General features: G+C 42.9%; 1 protein-coding gene across 4 annotated transcripts in view; it reads right to left on the bottom strand.

Annotated features, from left to right (window-relative positions):
• The window catches only part of KIAA1671 (KIAA1671 ortholog), a 72704-nt gene that overhangs the window by 44028 nt on the left and 8902 nt on the right, over window positions 1-19774 (bottom strand). For 3 of the 4 annotated variants that reach the window (XM_066979285.1, XM_066979286.1, XM_066979288.1), the window contains exons 2-6: window positions 10365-10496; window positions 8188-9823; window positions 6705-6798; window positions 1656-4850; window positions 880-1005 (exon numbers count right to left, since the gene is read on the bottom strand). In XM_066979285.1, coding sequence (XP_066835386.1) covers window positions 880-1005; window positions 1656-4850; window positions 6705-6798; window positions 8188-9770 — 4998 coding nt within the window. In that variant the 5' untranslated portion in view covers window positions 9771-9823; window positions 10365-10496. The remainder of the gene's footprint in view (window positions 1-879; window positions 1006-1655; window positions 4851-6704; window positions 6799-8187; window positions 9824-10364; window positions 10497-19774) is intronic. The other variant, XM_066979287.1, reaches the window with a different exon arrangement.

Here is a 19774-nt window from a genome sequence, read left to right on the forward strand (position 1 = left end):
TTTGATGCAACTGCAGTATTCTGGCATATCAAAACCATTTCTATGCACAAGGTGAGGAAAAAAAAAAAAGGCACAGCACTTGCCATGAATTAAAACAAACCCTTCCAGTAAGGAAGGATTTCTTTGGCAGCAGCACTGTCTCAGAATGATAGAATTCTGTGATGACGATATGCTGTAAAAATCCTTTATTTTCCACAGAAAATACTGATGTTTCATTTCTTGTGCAACTTTTTGAAAGGTTCAGATCTTTGCTCTCTATTACAGAACATCAGGACATAGGATGTCAGCTGTCTCCTACTGTAAAATGCACCCATGGGCTAACGTCAAGAAGTCCTGCTGCAACTTAGGATAATATTGCCTAACAACTGAAGATGGAATTTACCCCAAAGGATGCATATTAGAGACAAATCAAATTACTGAAAAAAGTCAGCTGTGATTCTTCACATAATTAGTTGTCTATTGCCCACAGAGAGAAAATTAAACCCATCATTTTTCCAGATTATGACATGGTTCTATTTGCAGTTTTCCAGAAAAGATCACAATAACCAATTTTCATTATCTAAGCAGAGAAAAACAAAAAGCATTAGTGATCTAGTCCCACGCCTTAGGAGTTCAAGGTGAAAAATCTCTGTTTAGAAAGAAACATCAACAAGCTGCACAGTTTATGCTTATGTTTGAAGATATGGCATAGACCAGCGTGGTGGAAGCGTTCTCTACTAGAGAAACTTCACAGGAACCACATCTGCTCCTCCTGCTAGGAAGGCACTTACTTTTTTTCACAGCTATTTGCAAAAAGGAAAACAGTTCTGAATGGAGTAAGCCAAGCTGCACCTTCCTTATGTCTCCCCTATCCCAAGAACCTCCTCCAGAACAACATACCATTACGTTCTCCGTCCTTCTGTCTTTATGAAAAAAGCTATGACTTCTTCTCTGAGTAGAAACCAGTGAAACCTCTGTTCTGTCTGCTTTTTCTGAACTCTGCTTGGTCCACTCTTTCCTAGAAGCCTGTTAAAATAAAGTTATAGACATTGTTAATAAAACATGCACACACATATGTACATACGTAAAATGCCCTTTTGAATGAAAACAGAGAAAGCTCAAAACAAACTGCAAAATGGGAAAACATCATCGCCACGAATACCCAACAGGCTATGCATTACATGAATTAGCCTGTCACTGTTAGGGGCAACCACTTGCATTTCACCAACATCAATACCAGCAAGTGAAGTTTCAGATGAGGGCAACTCAAAGAAAAAAGCTTCCTTCAGAAAAGCAAAATGAATACAAGAACTCTGAAAAGATCAACACTGACAGCTTACAAACCCAAGCTAGTTCTTTTCGAACAAAGCTGCAGTTTGCAATTTAACATCCTAGTGTTCAAAGCATTAATAAAACATGTACGCATTTTAAAGCTTTTTCAAGCTCTCCATAGAAATATCCATAAGTATTTGTGCATTTGAAACAAAACCTAGTACAATACAGATTCCACAAGGAAACAGACCCCAAAAGAAAATTAGATCTACTGAAAAGTTCACATCTGCTCACTTGCAACAAAGTCACACCTAGCACTCAGAAGCTATATAGAGACATAATTAAATCTTTTCCTTGCTTTCATTTTTAGTTACAGGAAACACTTGGGTACCATTTGGCAATACCTTTTTATCCTCGTGGAAGAAAGCTTCTGACTGCGGTGACAGCTTGTTTTTCCACCCATTATCCACACTTTCCAAGGGGAAGCTTTGCCTGGAGCGGTACTGATCCTTTCTTCCCCTTACTTCTTGCGTGAGCGGTAGATTGTCTTTTCCTTGGTGGCTCTTTTCTGAGTAGGATCGTCTCAAATCTGGGGGTGCACTTCCTAAACCAGACGTGTAGTTCTTCCAATCTTTTGTTTTGCTTTTCACCTTGGAAGAGTCATTGTCACCCACCACCTTATTTGCATCATCTTTGTCCTTTATTATAGAGATTCTTGCTACGTTTTTGCTCCAATCACCTTCTGGAGACACCTCTGAGAGCTGTTCTTTTGTGACCAACCTCTTCTGTAAAAGCCCATCGTCAGCCTTTATGGACAGCTTGGAAGCAAAATTAACTTCCAACTTCTGGTCTGCAACTGCACTTACAGGCTGCACCTTGTCAATTACAAATTTTGAACTTTGGTTCCTGGAAGCTAAGTTCACATCTTGATCTTCATCAATGATGAATGTTTTCTTTGCTGTGAACTCCGCAGGAGAATTCAGAAACTTATCTGAAAACACGCTGCTTGTATTTCCCCAGTAAGGGGGGCTGAACTTTCTGTCTTTGGACTTCTGTTTATCAAACTCAGGGCCACTGGAATCCAATTTCTCTTTGTTCTTTTCATTTGCAATTAATTTCTCTGGCCTGTGGGACTTTTCTGCACAGTCACCTTGCTTGTTACTAACAGAATACTGATCCTTCCACTCTTTCCAGTGATAGGAAGTTGTCTTATCTGAGACATTTCTTTTGTTCTTTGCTTTGTTCCTACTGAATGAACTGTGCTCTTCAGAGAACTTGTCTTGAAGATTACCGGCCCTCTTACTTACTGATTCTTCTTTATATTCTGCCATAAGGGCATCAATATCAAGAATTTGGGATCTGTAGCCATCCTCAGCCTTCCTTCCAGATAAACCATAATTATTTTCACTGCTCTTCTGCGTGTCTAGTTCACTGTCTTTGTGTAACTGTGCAAAATGCAGAGGGGATCTGAGTTCATGGTAAGAGGAGACTTTTCTTCTGCTACTTTTGAGATCAGTTTGAGCTGTATTTCCCAGTTCCTGTTTTAAAAGCAAAGCATCAACATCTATGATTTTCTCCTTAGAGTGATCCAGGCCTCTTTCATAATACTTTTGGTTATCCTTCCCAGATACATCTAAGTTACCAAACGCACTGTTTTTGGAAGAAGCATCATCTTTGTCTTCCTCTTTGATCCAATCCTTTTTGACATATACTTCTCGTGACTCTTCCCTACAATTTGTACCTGTTGTATTTTTATCTGTTTGCTGTAATAAAGGTTTGGACCTTCCAGAAAAAGCAGGATCCAGATTAATTGCTCCTCCGTCACTCGAGCTAGAAATTTTACTAGTTACACTTGCACTAGGAGTACCCACAAAGCTTTTCTCTTTTCTGATACCAGGAATCTGGTAAGTTACTGCAAAATAAGTTGCCTTTGGTTCAGAGCTAGAACTCTGTTTTTTCAAGTACTCATCAGAACTGCCAACAACAGTTTGGTTTGCCTCACTTCCTTCCACCTGTTCTTTGCTACTTTTCTTTTTAACTGAACCTTCTTCCAAGTGCAATGGATCTGTCCGACTCAGCCTGTTTGTATTTTCAGGTGTGAACCAGCCAACTTCTTCTGCCTTGGTAGAATCATAAGGCAAGGTCTTCCTTCTCCATCTTTCAGAGATCTTCAAGTCAGAAACACTACTTCTGGTTCTCCTGACTTTTTCTTCCGGATCCACTACTTTTATTACTTTGTTCTTTTCTCTGTTTTCAGGAGCTGTAATATCTAAGCTGAAGTCTTGTTCTTTGCGGTTTGAGTCCAGACTTCTCCTTAAAGCAAAGGCTCTAGATTCCTCTTTCACATCGGGATTGTGGCTACTGGAAGACCTACATAATTGTCCACTTAAAAGCACTGAAGAAGATTGGACCCCATACTTCTTTACATTGGTTGAAATAACTTCATGACCAAAGCTGGTTCCAAATTCATAGTCTGTTCCTCCTCGTCTAAAACTCCTTTGCTCAGAGGAGCGTTTGATCATATCAGACCTCCCTGTTTCATCCATGGAGGAGACTTCGCTCTTTTCATTTTTAATTTCAGAATGTAGCTTGCTTATTTTTTCATTTGTTCCCAAGCACTTACTTTTGTTTATAGAACAAGGTATTTTCTCAGCTATTAATATTGGATCAGTTTCAGTTTTATCAGAGTCTTTTCTCTGTTCAGATAAAGTGCATTCACTGGAGAAATAATCGTTATGTTCTCTAAAAGCAGACCTGCTCGGAAAAGCTTTTACATCTTTAGAATCTGAAATAACATTACCTTCTTTCAAGTAGTCACTTGTTCTGTTTACCCTAGCTGACTGATCAGTGTGTAAAACATCCCCATCGCTTCTCTGCTCTTTCACAGATGATTTTCTAGTTCTAAGTGTCATGGCCTTTTTTTCAGGAGCCATCGTAATGGCTTCACTAAGAGCTCTCTCACCACACATCTGAAAGACTTCATATCTCGGCTCAATCCTTTGGAAAATAAAAGACTCCTCTGCATTTTTTGGAGTGGATTTTTCACTTTTCTCAACTGAAGGTTTTTCTAATAAAATTCCAGGAGTCATTTTCTTGCCATCACTTGAACAAGCTGGTTTTCCACTTTTTTCTAGGTCAGCTATATGCTTCGATGAATCAGATTGACTGTAATGATCCTTCTTTACACTAGTGGTCTCCTCCGCTTCTCCCATCCACGACCTCCTGTTATGCCCCACCACATCATGCTTTGCTTCAAGTTCGTTATTCATTTTCAGTGGAGGACCAGTTCCAGGACGATCATCAGCAACGTTGTGCCTCTGAACATTATGGTCAAACATGGTGGCTCGGACAGTTTTAATGTAGGTCTTTTCCATAACTGTGGTTGGTTTTAATTTTTTTTCGAAGTTGCTTGTGAACGAGACAGAATTTTCGTTTTGCTGAGAAAAATGCTGGCTATCTCCAAGGAAGCTTCCCTTTGTCTCTGCCTGATCAGTTTTGTTTGTTATTTTTAAAATCTGCCGGGGTTTCCATGGGTTCCCAGTAGCATGTGCCTCAGTGAAATCTGTGCTATGAGCAAGCGTGATCTCCTTACTCTGGAACTAGAAAAACCCAACAGTTAACATTGTTACACATCTTTTAAACAAAATAAGTAACACCTACTCTGTGCAACACAGCCTGCACAAGTTAACAACATCCCTGTTTCTAAACACAAAATTCATTGAGATACAGGTGATCCAAGCAGCACTGTGCAGCTCCAGTCTGTATTTAGATTACAATCACCTCAATGCTTTACTTTCACTTTTAGATCAAGAAAAGAAAGAACATATGAAGCGCCGATACATGAGACATGCATGATTCTGAGTTCCTGAGCTCAGATTTCTCAAGACATTTTAATCCGCAGTAAATGCACACCCACACCACACTCCAGAGAAGACAACACATGCAAAACTAGTACAAGACTTTAAAAGGTTCATAACCCAGCTACCACAGAATCAGTTATGCTGCAGGCCCTGCAGAAATTCAGACCTGGAAGCAAAGCACAGAACAGCACCACAGGACACAGGCACCTGGAGAGGAAGTCTGAATTCCTGGGAGACAACAAATGTACTTTCACTACGTTTTGTTGAAACTGTTTTTTCAGATATAGGTGTTCACTAAGCAGTGACATGGTCAGTAACTGCAAGGGATATGAGGAGCTGAGTAACTACGGCTGGAGCTGCTTAGGTGTGATGAGTGCTAAGGCAGGAAAGAGTTAAAGGGGAAGTGGGAATTGACTTTTTGTTGCCAATTCTTTACAATTATCTACTTTCCAGAAATATAACTAGCATCCTGAAATCTGTTTCTCTTAATAACATTCACTGAAGAAACAGCACATAAACAATAAAGAATCAAAAACCACTGCCTGATCCTACAAGGGTTCACTCCTTTTTCAAATTAAAATTTATAAAATATGGAATTGACTTAAGAGTCTCTTAAAAAAAGCACATCCCGCAACTGAAGAATGACAGAAAATTAACACTAAAGAAGTTTATAAATAATGATTTATTCTAAATCTGATACGTATTCTTCTAGGCAGAGCAAGGGAATGTTTTAGTCCTACTTTAATAATCTGATTCTGAAAACAGTACTTCCACCATTAATGGAAGATTTTCTTTTTAAAATAAATTTATCCTCTTTAAAATAAAAATTAATCTACAGAGACTTTCTGATCAAGCTGCTAGTTTCTTTATCACTCCTGTCTTAAACCTAGGCAGAAGAAAAAACACAGCCACGGGAACTCCCAAGAAATATCCACAAAACAACATTAAATCTCTGATACTACAAAGTGTTAGCAGAGAAACTGTTTTGAAACACCGAAGTGTTACTTAGAAACAGGAATAGCCTCACAGCTTTTACAGCAAATGGAACTTTCTGTACAGTACTTTATTGTCAAAACTTCTAAGTTACATGTTACTTAGGAGATTGACATGAAACATACAGCAGGTAATAAGGAACTGTGACTTGGATGTGGAAATTCACTAAGCTAATGCTAGGCTTAGCGAAAATAATCACTGCACAGAACCACAACAGCCATAGTCTATTCACTACGGGTTTTTGTATGTTATAAGTCCCACTGAAATAGCATACAAAATATTTTTCACTCTATACCATTACATGCATTTCTACTGGGTCTGGCTGGGATGGAGTTAACCTTCCCTGCAGCACGCACACTTAACTTTTTAAAAACTCAACACAGACAAAATACTCCCGTACTTTAGCAACCTGTCTCCTCAAGTGCCTAAAGATAGAATTACACAGATAAACCTATTAGGATTACGCCATTCTTAATACCCTCTATGCTCACTTTAAAGTCATCAATTGGTAAAGACAGACTAGGACACAAGGTATAGCGCTCTCTGCATTCGAAAGGCAAGCCTAACCGGAGACTACATCGGCTGGTGCCATTTTCTTACTTTTTGATGTTCTTGAGTTTCATTCACAGAGCCATTTCTAATATCAGCAGGCTTCTCAGTCTTCGCTTCACTGCTTGATGTTGGGCTTGAAAACCTAAGAGAAAAGACTTTTAGTTCCACTTAAAATGCACTCCTCCTACCAAATGGGATGATGTATCATCAGTCTGCTGTCAATAAAAATCATCCAATAAATGATATTTCTTAAAGGAGAAACATTGCTATTTCGTGTTATAACGGTATTCAGTGGTTTTACTGTAACTAGACCAGAGGATTGTTGCTTCTGAAAAAATTGTTAGTAATGCAGCTTACTGTATACTGCAAGAATTGAGATGCATGACGAGGCAAAATAGTGGAAAAGTTATTAACATTCTCACGCCTCAGTTATATTCCTCTTATTTCCATCCCAATGCAAAAGGACTAGGGTTTGCTGAAAAATTACTCTACTCCACTGCTCAAAAATCAGGTCCTTTTAGCCAAACATCTGTCGTGTTCATTACACAGAGCGCACCCTGTCACCCTACCCAAAGCAGCAACCCTCCCTCCTTTCCCCTTTCTCATCGCATACAAAATATGAGCTATCCAGCACCAGGCGCTGCAGCATGGCCTCAGGTTGTGCTTTATGAACTTCGCAGTACCATCCATAGGTCTTATTCATGTCAAAAACCAAATTCTCCTGATTTTGAATAATCAGGTACCCAACTTTGCACTGAAAGAGCACATTTTATCTTGGCCAAAGTATCTTTCTACAGGGAAAGATTTTTCTGTTGGTTTGGGTATGTCAAAGTTAGCAGATCTCATATTACACTAACAACAGCGCTCTAAAAAACTGCAGATCTGCAGAAATACGGGTTGCAGGATTGACTTACATCAGAGGAAGCAGAGAGCTTTCTATGTTATTGGCAGAGCGAGTCTTGAAACCCAAGATGTTTCCCTATTCCATTGCCACAGTTAGGCAGAATGCACATCATAGATCTCTAGGCCTTAAATGATATTGAAGTAAGGTTTCAGTCTGGCCAAAAACGTAATATTCTATACCACTCTCAAAGACACAGTAAGCATTCCTGCCTCTCCTGTGTCAAATGAAATAAGATTCAGAATTATTTTGAAGAAAAACTACTGTGATGACAACAGGACGGACATCAACACAGCATAGTTAAAACAGGGAATCTCAGTCATTGCTTCCTCACAAACGTATAAGCTTACAGCCTACAAGACACACCGCAAGATTTCAAAATGCATGCAGTTTTAATAGATGTACTGTTACAGTAACATGCAAAGGTTACAATACTGACGGCATGTTTTGTCGGTGTGTATTTCATTACATTCTCTTTCGGCAGGGTGGATGCAAAGGGGATTGATAATAATATTATAAAGAATAATTACATCGAGTGGAACCAAAACGTGCAGACATTTTACTGTACTGATAGAGCAAGTTTTATGGAACACGAAGAAGATGATTAAATACAACTTTTCTGAAACTTACATCTTTGTCAAGTCTGCAGAAAGTGGTCGCGATTGAAGTGATCTGCGTAGATTCCCTGGCTTAGCATCGGTATTTTCTGTTGTCAGTTCTTTGATTCTCTGCTGGACGTTCATACATCTGTTTTCCCTCTCAGCAGCTGATGGGAGAGGCTCTGTATCTATTGAGCTATTGGGATTTTCTGAAGTAAACAAACTGATGTGTTTTTTAACACTGCCTCTTATGATACTGTTCTCTTTTTCTGAGGAAGCTGCAGGGCTTTCACTGCCTAGAAAGACACTTGTCTCCTTTTGATCAAATTTTTTCCCATCCCTGTTAGCTCTGCTTTCAATAGTTGCTTCAAAGGATTTTTCAGAACCATGCAAGTTAGTGACTACTCCTGGTTTTGTCTCAATTTGCTCACTTTTAGATTTATGTTTTGTTTCCCATATGTATTTTCCATTATTTAGGATGCCAGTGTCCTGACTACCGCACTTCAAATTTATCTTCGAAGAACTGCCTTTATTAAATTCCACTTCTTCAGGTTTTGGCCCCATTTCAGACAGATCGTGACAGCCCTTGTCAGTAAAAGAAGTTATCAGCACATTCTCCTTGCTCTCATGGGAGGAACAAGTCTTCTTGCAAGAAGAAAGATCTTTAAGCTCAAATTTAGCTGTCAGGTCCATGGACAAAGGCCTGGGTCTTCTGACCCATGATTTCTCTGTAGGAGACTTTTCCTCAGGAGCTTCCACAGGACGATGCTTTTGATCTTTTAATGATTCCAGAAAAATAGCAGATACTGGTCTATGTTTTGGCCTTTGCTGCAAATCAGTAGAGAAATCAACTTTATTGTTCTTCTCCCCTGGATGATCTTCATAAGCATCTTTCTTTTCACCAGTTTTGAGGGAGTTCCAAGAGACCAGTCTAATACTAGAAGAAACCGATGTCTGCCTAGGAAGAGACCCTTCAGGATTCCTGGACGTCTCAGGTGGCTGAAATGGCTTCTCCAGATTGGCATTGCTCTGAAGCTCCTTTGTTTGCATAGTACTAAATACTCTGTGGTCATCAGCAGCCGTTTTTCCTTGGGCCAGGCTCACCTTCGATTGCTCAGCTCCTGCTGCCTCAAAAAGAATGACAGTATTTGCACTGGGACCAGTGTAGAAGGTCATGTTTGTGACGACTTCGCCCCCAGCCTTACTTTCGTTTTCAATTACTTTTTGATCCACTAATGGAGGAACATTTCCACCTAATACCTTGACAGATGTTGTCTCCTCATTGGGCTTTCTAATAAGACTACTTGATCTGAAAGCTGGAACAGGCGGTTTTACATTCGCAAAAGTATCTGAAGATGTATCTTTAGAAAAAGGCTTTGGGAAAAGTCTTGGCCTAGATCCTAGCGAGGGCATTGTTGCAGATCTTGAAGTACTCCCAAATTTGTTCTTGTCTTCAAGTGTTAGTGATGCTGAAGACTCCTTTGTCTTGCTAGTTACATCTGAAAGCACACTTACATACACACGCTGTGATTTATCTTCATTTCTGATCTCTTTTAAGTCAGGTACTGTCGTCAAAGACGCCAAAGTGGAATTTATTTCTACTCTTGTTGCCATAGTTGTAATTACACATTCAACAGAATTGAAAAAATCCAGCACAGAAGAAAAATCTACACAGAAAGAAAATGAAAGCATTGATGTAAAGTCAGCATGAATATCAAATAAACTCATTCTAATTTTAATTCAGAAGGTGGCTAAATTCAAATTAAGATGTATCTCAGATTTGCTCTTTACAGAGCATGTGTATCACATAATGAAAAGCTTACTTCTCCTCTGGAAAAAAAAAAAAAACACACAACAAAACGCACCATTACTCAGTGATTGGGCCTAACAACCAAATAATATGACAAAACCTGCAAAAGCATCTGCACAGCACTGGGTTACCATTAGTCAAACAGACTTCAATTGCTGAGTTACTTTAAAAAAATAAATGTATTTATCTTTGAAGCAGACTTCCCGGTGTTGATAAATAAACCTCAACTCATAATATAAATAGCTGCCGAGATGCATTGTACATATTCTTTCATACTAACAAAAATATGGAGATCACTGTGACTGAAAACGTCACTTATTACTTAATAGCTAAGGCCTACAACTAAACAGAAATAAATGCATATTCCACAAGTTTCCAAAAGCTTTGCTGCTACTCACCATAATTCGCATTTTCTGCTGCAAGCGATCTATCCGAGCCGATCCACTTGTCATAGTGAGCAGCAGAGCTTGCCAAGATCACACCAACGACAGGGGACAGCGATCGCTTCAGCAACACGGATCAGACATCTCCTGCAAATAAACAAAGAGCGTTCAGGTTCTGGTATGGCACACACCCAGACCGACATGGGTAATACCACAGGAGACAAAAATCCCGGGTATTTGGAGGAAAAAAAGCTGGCTCTTGTTTTGAAACAAAGCCACCGGATTTAACTGTACAGAGTAGAAAGCTGTTTAACTTCCAGTTACTAAAGAATCAACAAGAAATTATCACTTAAAGCCTGGCCTAACTGTGAAGGGTAAATAATTTGGTCCGCGTGATAGACAGACGTTAAATATGAACACAGTTAAATCCGCGTTTCAGTGAGTGCTGTTTGCAAATTCAAGTGTTGTCAATCACTGGTTAAACACTGAGCTCTGTGTTACTGTAATCTCAATTACTGTAATTTACTTTCTATTGTAAAGCTCCTTTCTGTGACAACATTACGTGAAGGACTACCTGGAGGCTGACCTTCAAGTGGCTGGTTTTCAGCCTAAACACGGCTTTTACCATGACAAAGCAGTTTTTCTAATAACTCACGAACAATGGCAGGAGATTAGCTTTGGCTTTAAATACATTCTTACTGCAGAGATGAGGGAAAACCAGCAGCAATTAAGATTTCAGCAGTAACCGATAACCTGAATGTTTTCTGTTTAAATTTTTGTCCTAATAAAAATAATATTTAAACTTTGTAGCCAATGCACGAGGATATGAGGTTAGATGCATTATTTTTTCTTTTAAAAGCTATCGTGTTCCTAGCCTTTAGGAAAAAACTCAGGCTGTATTTCATCACCGTTCACTCGGGGTCTCTATTTTGTGTTGCCACCCTCCTGTCCGCTTTTGGACGGTCTCCGAAGCAGTGTCACACAGTGGCACTCTCCCGATCCATTTCTCTGTGTATTTACTTTATAAATATGAGTATTTTCGGGTCTTGTGGAACGGGGCTCTTCCGTGCACGTGAATATTTAAAAGAGCGGACTGGTGCCTTCCCGAGCCTGCCGCCTAGAACAGTTATCACCTTCAGCTTCCCTTGACGTAGGGCAGCACCACAACTGCACCACAAACTGCAGAGATTTATTTTTGTCCCTTGCGTTTGAGCCTTCATCTCCTGGGCAGGCCAACGAACTCCGCTCACCTTGCCAGGGCCCTTTCATCTTTCAATCCACCTGAATTTCTGTCTCAACGACTTAGATACACGCTGCGCTAGTCCCCTCGAGTCCACGACCTCTTCTTTCCGAAATAGTTGCTAACCCGATCAGCTTATCAGAATCAATCTGTTCCTTCCACGATCGCACGGATCTTAATGAAATCTTCCTCCCTCTCCCTCTCCTTATTCTAAGAAACGCCATCAAAATCCGATTAAAATGCTCTCGCATTCCAAGGATGAAAAAGCTTTGTGAGGAGCAGTCGTGCCCTGAACGCAGACCAGTAACGCCTGCTGAAATAAGGACGACGCTAACAGAAAATACCGCAAAGCAAAAAAATCAAGGTGCTGTCTGTACTGATGCCGTGCAGGGCTCGAGTACGCTTGTTTGTGTCGGAGCGCAGTTCTTTTTCTTTGGAAAAGAAGGAGGCGGCACAGAGCTTCTTAAATGGAATAAAACTTGATCCTCCACGGAACGCGAATATACAACGCGGGACTTAATCCTTGCTAACAGCATTCAACACAGCTCTCCAGCCACCGTTCCTACAGCCCGATTTACCCTTTCTGGTTATCCTTTTTCCGTAGTTTTATTGCACTGCGCTTCAGCTTTACAGCTGAAATCCCATTTCTCTACGTGACCTTGTGAAGTCTGTTCCCAGGCTTTCAATTCGTATTACTGAGATACCCTACGACAGGAACACGACCCCAAACAGGCAAGCATTCAGAAAGGCAGAACAAAATTATTTTGGGGAAAAAACGTATTGCCCCATTTTGCAAGTTATAAAGCTCCGGGAACTTCGAGAAAGTACAATTGATAAAGGGGAATCGTGCCATCAGCGTGTCACGTGTAACGTACACTAGTCACTGCACCTCTGTTTTGAGGCACGCACCTTGGTTTAGATAAATTTGCTTCTCTCTAACAACATACTAGCTAGTCAATGGGGCCGCTCACAGAATTTGGGGTAATTAAAAAAAAAAAAAAACTCAACTGTAAACCAACTAGCACGAGAATCTCAAACGCTGCCAGCGTCTGCACCACCACGTGGGCGCCTGCTGTCACCCCGCACCCCTCGCTGCCACGGCCAGCGGCGTGTCCCCGGCGTGGGGACAGGCTGCGCCCCGCGGCCCCTGCCCATGCCCACCCTTCCCTGTCCTCCCCTTCCCAACTGCCACGTTCTGCCCACGCGCACGAACGTACCCGCGGCACCGAGATGACTTTTAACGCTTTGCCTGCTCGTGGTGAGAAGGGTGCGTGCCGGCCGGTCTCCTCCCTCGCTCCACTTCGTCTGTCTCAAACCGAAGCGTGTTCCCAAAAGCAAGTATTTGGGAACCTTCCCAGGCTCAGGTAACCACTGCGGACACACGTGGACCCCCTCCGTGCTCAGTCTTAAACCCTCAGCGCCTCGAGGTGCTGCCGTCACTCATTTTGCTTTCGTTAAGCAGCCAGTCTTCACTAGCAACATTGCTCCTCAGAAATCAAAGTGGATTCCTCGCCTCACGGCATTATTCCGGTGATATCGGTGAGGGAAGGGCTCCACACAAAGCACCCCTCGCGCCGGCCTGCCCGCCGCGCCGTGCCCACCGGCGCACGCCCCGCCGTTATTTGCACCCGCGGTAATTCCTCTAAGCCTCTTAGGACAACGGGAGCAGCGGCCTGCAGATAATTTTTCCACCCACCACAAATCACGTGATTTCTGCCAACTTCCTCGCTCACAAATAAGAATGTTTTACACGATACAAAGCAATACCATCCGTAACGGGTCCCGGAGCCTCGCAGCTGATAAACAAATTCATCTGTCTTGTGTAGGGATGGAAAAATTCCACCGGGAAAACTTCTCTGCTCTAAAAAAAAACAAATCCAGTTGAGAGAATTGAAAGCAATCAGAAAGCAGGACTCCGATCAGTGACTGTCTGTGGCTGTTTCTACTAAGAACACTCCGGCAGAAACCTGCCAAAGAAACACGACATTTTCCTTCTTCAGGCACAACTGCACCAGCCAACAGCGACGGTTCGTCTGCTCGGCAGGGTTTTACCCATACAGCCAGCCACAGAGGCTACTGGCAACAACTCCAACCACGCTCTGTACAATTCGGATTTATTTCACTCCTTCTACAAAAGACTTCTCCATTATTTAAGTGTTTGGGTCTTTAAAAAAAAAAATCACTTTTTTTCTCCCTCTATGGCTGCATATTGGAATCAAAGCCTACAGCAATTCAAGTCAGCTTTTTTAAGCAGCCATCCTTCTGTTGCTTCCTGCAACACTTGGAGAGTTGCTGATAGGATCTACCCAGCTAATTATTTAATCCCATCACTTACTGTGCACGTATTAAAAAAGAAATGGCTTAACAGTGTGCGTGCATGCTGTCCAGAACATAAGGTTTACTATAGCACAAAAAAATGCACAGAGGAAAATAACTTTTCTGAAACTTTTATAAGTAAATTGGGCAACTAATTCGGCCAAAAAGTCTCTTCCTATTCTTGGATTTAAGCCTGACTCGTGCTAGTAGCACCACCTCGCACCGAAATGGGACCCATCGGTTATATTTAAGAGGACGTACAGGGTCTCTCATAAAGAAGTATTAACAACAACACGGCCACAGTGGCTTTAGTTTTTAAAAAGTACTCCGGGACAAATTAATTGACAAAGAAAGAACAAGCAGCAAAAATTATCCTGTCCCTGACTCACAAGAAGAGGTTCAATAGAACAAGGAACTTTTATTTACAGTTGAGATCTGGAAATAAGTATTCCATATCTCACAAGACAGGCATGACCTACAAAGCCCTATAGATATTCAATATCAATATCTGAAAGTATTGCAAAGTTTCAAACATTTTTTCTCCGGTCCTTCTCCATTCCTCATGTGCAAGCCTGCTTAAAGCCCCTGGTTTAAACAAAGGGCAGAGCACTGTTCTTTTGGCTGCTACAGTCCAGTCCCAACACAAGGCTGAACTACTCCACCCTGACATTTTCTTCCACGGCAGAGAAAGATTAGTGTTTTGTTAAAGAGAGTGCCATCCTATAAATAGCAGCGTTTACAAGCACTTATAAATCTCTAATTGCTATTGCCAGTACAATTGCATAACTATCATCACTTGCTAAAGCTTCCCTGAGATCTAGACATGCACTAAAGAACAGAGATATTTTCAACTGTCCTTTCGATTATGTGCTGGCAGCTCAGTGCTAGGGGGACAACTTTACACCTTATATTTTACAGTTTACATATTTTAACGTATGTTACAAAGGAAGGTAGTTAAGCAGGTAACAAATCATCAAGCACTACAAGCATGTAACAGGCAATTACACAGGAAAGAGCACTTATATAATGAAATCATAAATTTTAAGTTAAATAATTGGTATATCCACGTAATGGACAACATAAATCTAAGACTACATTCTTGGAGTAGCAGGGCAATTAATTGATACAGACAATCAGGTAAACACAACGTTAAAGGGGGATTCAATGGGAAGATTCAACCATCCATAACTGAGACGAACCGCATGGGAAGGGTAGTAGGGCAGGGTCAGACTTCCTTGCATGCCCTGAATTTGGGAGACAAAAAGATTGGTCTGGAGGGGACGACTTGTGTAAAAAAAAAAAAAAAATTTCTAATTGTCCTCTTCCACAGCTGTCACTCCTATACAATTTTCTTAACACTTTGAGCATCACATATTAAGAGTGGCCAGACAAGGTGTATCTATACAAATCACAACACCCACTAATAAGCGGCGATGCTCCTGGCACTAGTCTGCTCCCAGCATGTGCTGTTCAGAAAGAGAAGAACACCGGGCAGAACAGACCTCGAACTAGAGGATTTCACCTCCAGCTCTTTTTCAAAAGCAGTTTCAGAATCTCGCCTTTCAAAACCATTTCGTGTGGCCCTGGATGATCACCTGCTCCTTCCGCCGCTGTTCCTCCCCCCACGCAGCATCCGCCACCGCTCCTCTCCACCAGGAGGCTTTTCCCCTCAGTAGGGTCAAACAGTTTTGAATGAAGAATCTGTTATTACTCCCAGCAGACAGATACCTCAAAACATTAAGTGTGACCATATGACCCTGCAGACAGTTATGGACAACATCTTCGCTGCCATGATCAACTCTGCCAAAGCAGGAGTCTTGCAGCAGGAGGAAAAACCCTGATCATCTTTGCCGGTTTGCTCTCTTTGAAACAGAGATCAGCCAAGAGCACACAGGCTGAAAGAGCACGCTAGGCATTTCCTCTGACCCACACAAGCACCTCATTACACCTCATTCTTCCATAATTTCATCCTCCACAACCATCTCATTGAGAGTTTCAGAGCAAATTCTTCCCTTCCAAGTTTCACAGAGCTAATTTGCTATGAGAGTCTCACGAGACCCATCTAGAACAAACCTTATCCAAAGGAAAAATGCTTTGAATTTGTGGTGAATCATTATTTTTTGGTATCAGATGCTGTGCATCCTTACCCTCCCGAGTGAGTCATCTCTCATTTCCAGCTAGCATTCTGCATGAGGGACTCCACCTGGCTCATTAGTGGGTGGGTATTTTCAGAAACTCCGATTCTTTCAGCAGTTGCAATAGAGAACAAAAACAAAATCTTGATTTCTGCCAACACAAGATGACATTCAGCAGGAACAACGTGAATTACTGGTAAGGCTGAAGCTAGGCTAGGAGCATGTTTGTGCGGAAGGTCAGTATTCCCAGCAGGTCTCAGAAAGTGCTGCTTTATTTGCTTAAGTCATCAAACATTTGTTTTTGTGGTCTGCTTCAACTCCTGTTAATATTCGCTTAGGTTTCATCCTTGTAAATGTGTTTCACCCACAACCAAGGCCTGCAAATGACTTCCCCAACATTAGATGCAGTTTAGCATGTAAAGACATTCCAGAAGCAATTGCATTGCATACCAGATGAAATATTAATGATCAGGTTTTGCTACAAGCAAGAAAAATTGACCGTGGAACTGAAGAAATAATAGTCAAAGCAATGCTCTTACAGGAACATGGTCAGTTGTTTCAGGTCTCTATTCTGCCTGCAGCTCCCAAAGGCAATAAGGGTTACAACCCTGGCACGCAGAGGGCAAAGAGTTAAGTTTGTGACCTGGCACTTCTCCTCAAACCTGTTCAGAATCATTATTATCCAGAAGGAAGTTACATATTAATTTGTAGGAACAACACGGTCTCTGTGCTTGAAGCTGAACTCCACATTTAACTGTATTTAAAAACAAACTCTGTTTGGGATAACCTTTTTGCACAGATTCTAGAGGAAGAGGGTTAAATCCTCGGATTTGTCTCGTTTGTCCTCTTACCATACTGCATATGACCATGAAATTAATCAAGTGCTAATGTATTCACACCACTTTGGAGCCTCCGTGACCTCACTTGGAAGGGACGGGGTTTGGCCTGAACTGTCTCAGAACCGCATCCAGCGCGGTGCCGGTCGGCAGCAGGACCCACGGCCCCAGGGCACGAGGCAGGGCCGCACCAGGTCGGGTCCTCAGCCTCCAGCCCCGAGCTGGCCCCGTGGGCACGGACCAAGGAGGGTGAGCAGGGAGCTGGGCTGGCCACAGCACGGGGCTGTGTGGGATGGGGAAGAGGCCGGAGGAGAGGCCGGCATCCTTCCAGCTGAGCCTCCCTCCAGGAAGCCGCCCTCCACACCGAGTTCCGACAGTAAAAGGAGCTCGGAGACCACCCACACCTGACCAGATTTACTCCAGCTGTCCACGCTTCTCATCCTCCTGGCAGCGAGGCAGGACAACGGACAAGGGTGTCCGACCCCAGGGCCAACAGACGCAGGTCTGAGCCCTGGATTTTCTGTCTCGCTCACGGCATCGCTGCCTTCAGAGCCGCCAGCTGCTGCAAGCACCTTACGGACAACAGCCGCGCTGCTGGGACAGATTCCTCCAAAACACTGGGGAAAACTACAGACACTGCCATTGACACCGCTTACTTCATGGAGCAAATATCCCTCAGAAAATCCCCGCAGTAAAACACTGGCTGTTTGCCACCCAGCACGCAAACAAGCAAAACTAACGAGACCTTCAAAAGGTGCCACACTCGCCTTGCTCAGGAGACGGATCCGTGCAGGCCCCTCTGGGTCACACAGGTCAAAGGTCCGAGCACAACAGATCTGCGGGCTTTGGATTATTAAAAAAAAAAAAAAAATCCACCCACTTGTTACAAAAATAGGCAAGTGCCTTCACAGAGCTACCCCTTGCAAGCAAAGGCTACGGAGCCTTCAGAAATAAACCCGACACATCGCCCTGTGCGCCCAGGAAGGAATCCGAGGGAACATCGTTTTGTATAAATTGAGCCTCTGAGGGTCACTGCGTTACAGAAATAGCACGACGTGAGAAGACATTTCCTGCTTGCCTCTGCGCGGGGCAGGTGCCTGTGTCAGAGGAGTTGCTAGGAGAGGACAAGCCCATAATCCTCGGATCTTCCTCCTCAAGTTCTAACAGGATTTCCAGTGCCGGAGAACACATTTGTGACCCTGCCCATGGAAACCACCTTCAGAAAGGATAACCAACTTGGCCTGTTCTGTGATTAACTTGGAGTTTCCAGTACTGATTTATGAATGCTGTATATTGCATACATTCACCCGATTCCTGAAAAGGGGATTAAGGTATTAACATACAGAGAAAAGCACGAAGTAGTTTCATCCGGCGTTTAATGTTAAGAAAACCTGAAGCTACCTGCCTTGAAGCACTACCTCCATCAACCTAGGAGGTCATTCAACAATTTAATCATCTGAAGAAAACCTACACCCATAAAAATGGAGGACAAAGGAAAAAGCGATGGGAGAGAAAACCATAAAGAAATAATGACAGATTAGAAAAAATATATACATATATGCAGAACACCTGGCCAAAGCTAAAATGCACTTTCCGTAAGGAAGAGAGCTTTTCCTCCTTTTTTAATCCCCGTGATTTGTCCTTACCGTGAAGGTTCAAAGCCAGCTGTCTCGGGTCACTCCGCAGCTACTGCCAATGTTTATTAAAGAGGGGAAACCACTCGACCCTGGGAAAAGGTCTTTGGGGCAGACCTGGCTGGCTGGCAGGGCAGGACCTGCCCGCGGCAGGGAGACGTCACCACTCACCGGCGGAGCAGAGGCCGGCCCCACGCCGCAGGAAGGCCAGGCCCCGCAGCACCGCCGGGCCCCATCCTGCTCACGTACAGCAGGGGGTGGCCGACACCTGGATTTGAGGTCTGAGCAGTAAGGGTCCTTTGCTTCCGCGAGAAGAAAGAACGTTTACGCTTAGTTTATACCTGCACTTGTCCTGAAGGATGAGTTCTGAGGCTGAACCGTCACCAGCTTTTAAAAAGCTCCTGCCCAAACTGCACAGAAGACGTGGAGCCAAGATGCCGTCACACGTCGTGCTACTTCTAAAGCTTTCACCCAGCAAAAATGAAACTTGTCACTGCCTATTTTGTTAGGAACATTTATACTCTGCTTCTGCTCTTATAGCTATACCACTCAATGCCTTCGCTAGCTGGTTTTCTGCTTCTTTTTTTTTTTTTTCTTAAAATCACACACCAAAAAGCTCTGTGTTCAACAGCTGTGGATTTTGCTTCTAACACCACATTTTCCTTCAATCCTGACAGCCAAGACTGCCTAGTAGCAATTTCACCGTTCCACCTTTCGAATATTTGCGTAACTCATGACAGAACCACGTAGCCCAGCTTGGCCAACAAGCCACCACACTCAAGCCCCAAATATTTGTCCCGGACATCACCCGAGGAACGAGCTGCAGAACCACCGCGCTGGCCCTGCTCAAACCAGGGGCTGGGCCAGGAGGCCTGAAGAGAAGTCTTCGAGCCCGGGTTGCTCTGTTCTGTGAGCAAACGAGCAGTTTCCAGGGCTGCTCCTGCAACTCGTAGGAATTTGTCTTAAAGATCAAGCTTGCCGCAGAACCGTACCACAACTGTACCCACGTGAAGCGGACGGTAACGATACCTCGTTGTTAGAGCCAGAGAAGACAAAGAGCTGGCATTGAGGAACGCCACAGCCTGACCTCGCCGCCCTCATTGGCGTCCCAAGGCCCGCAGCGGGTCCCCGAGCACACATTCGGAGGCCCAGCAGCAGAGCAACTGCATGTTTACAGCTCCCCGCACCGAGCTCTGGTTCTCCAGGATTCATCTCAATTATCACAGGATGCAGCTGAGCTGTCTGCAAACATTAAAGGAGGAAA

The sequence above is a fragment of the Anser cygnoides genome, chromosome 17, assembly GCF_040182565.1.
Source record: "Anser cygnoides isolate HZ-2024a breed goose chromosome 17, Taihu_goose_T2T_genome, whole genome shotgun sequence".
Classification (NCBI taxonomy): Eukaryota; Metazoa; Chordata; class Aves; order Anseriformes; family Anatidae; genus Anser; species Anser cygnoides.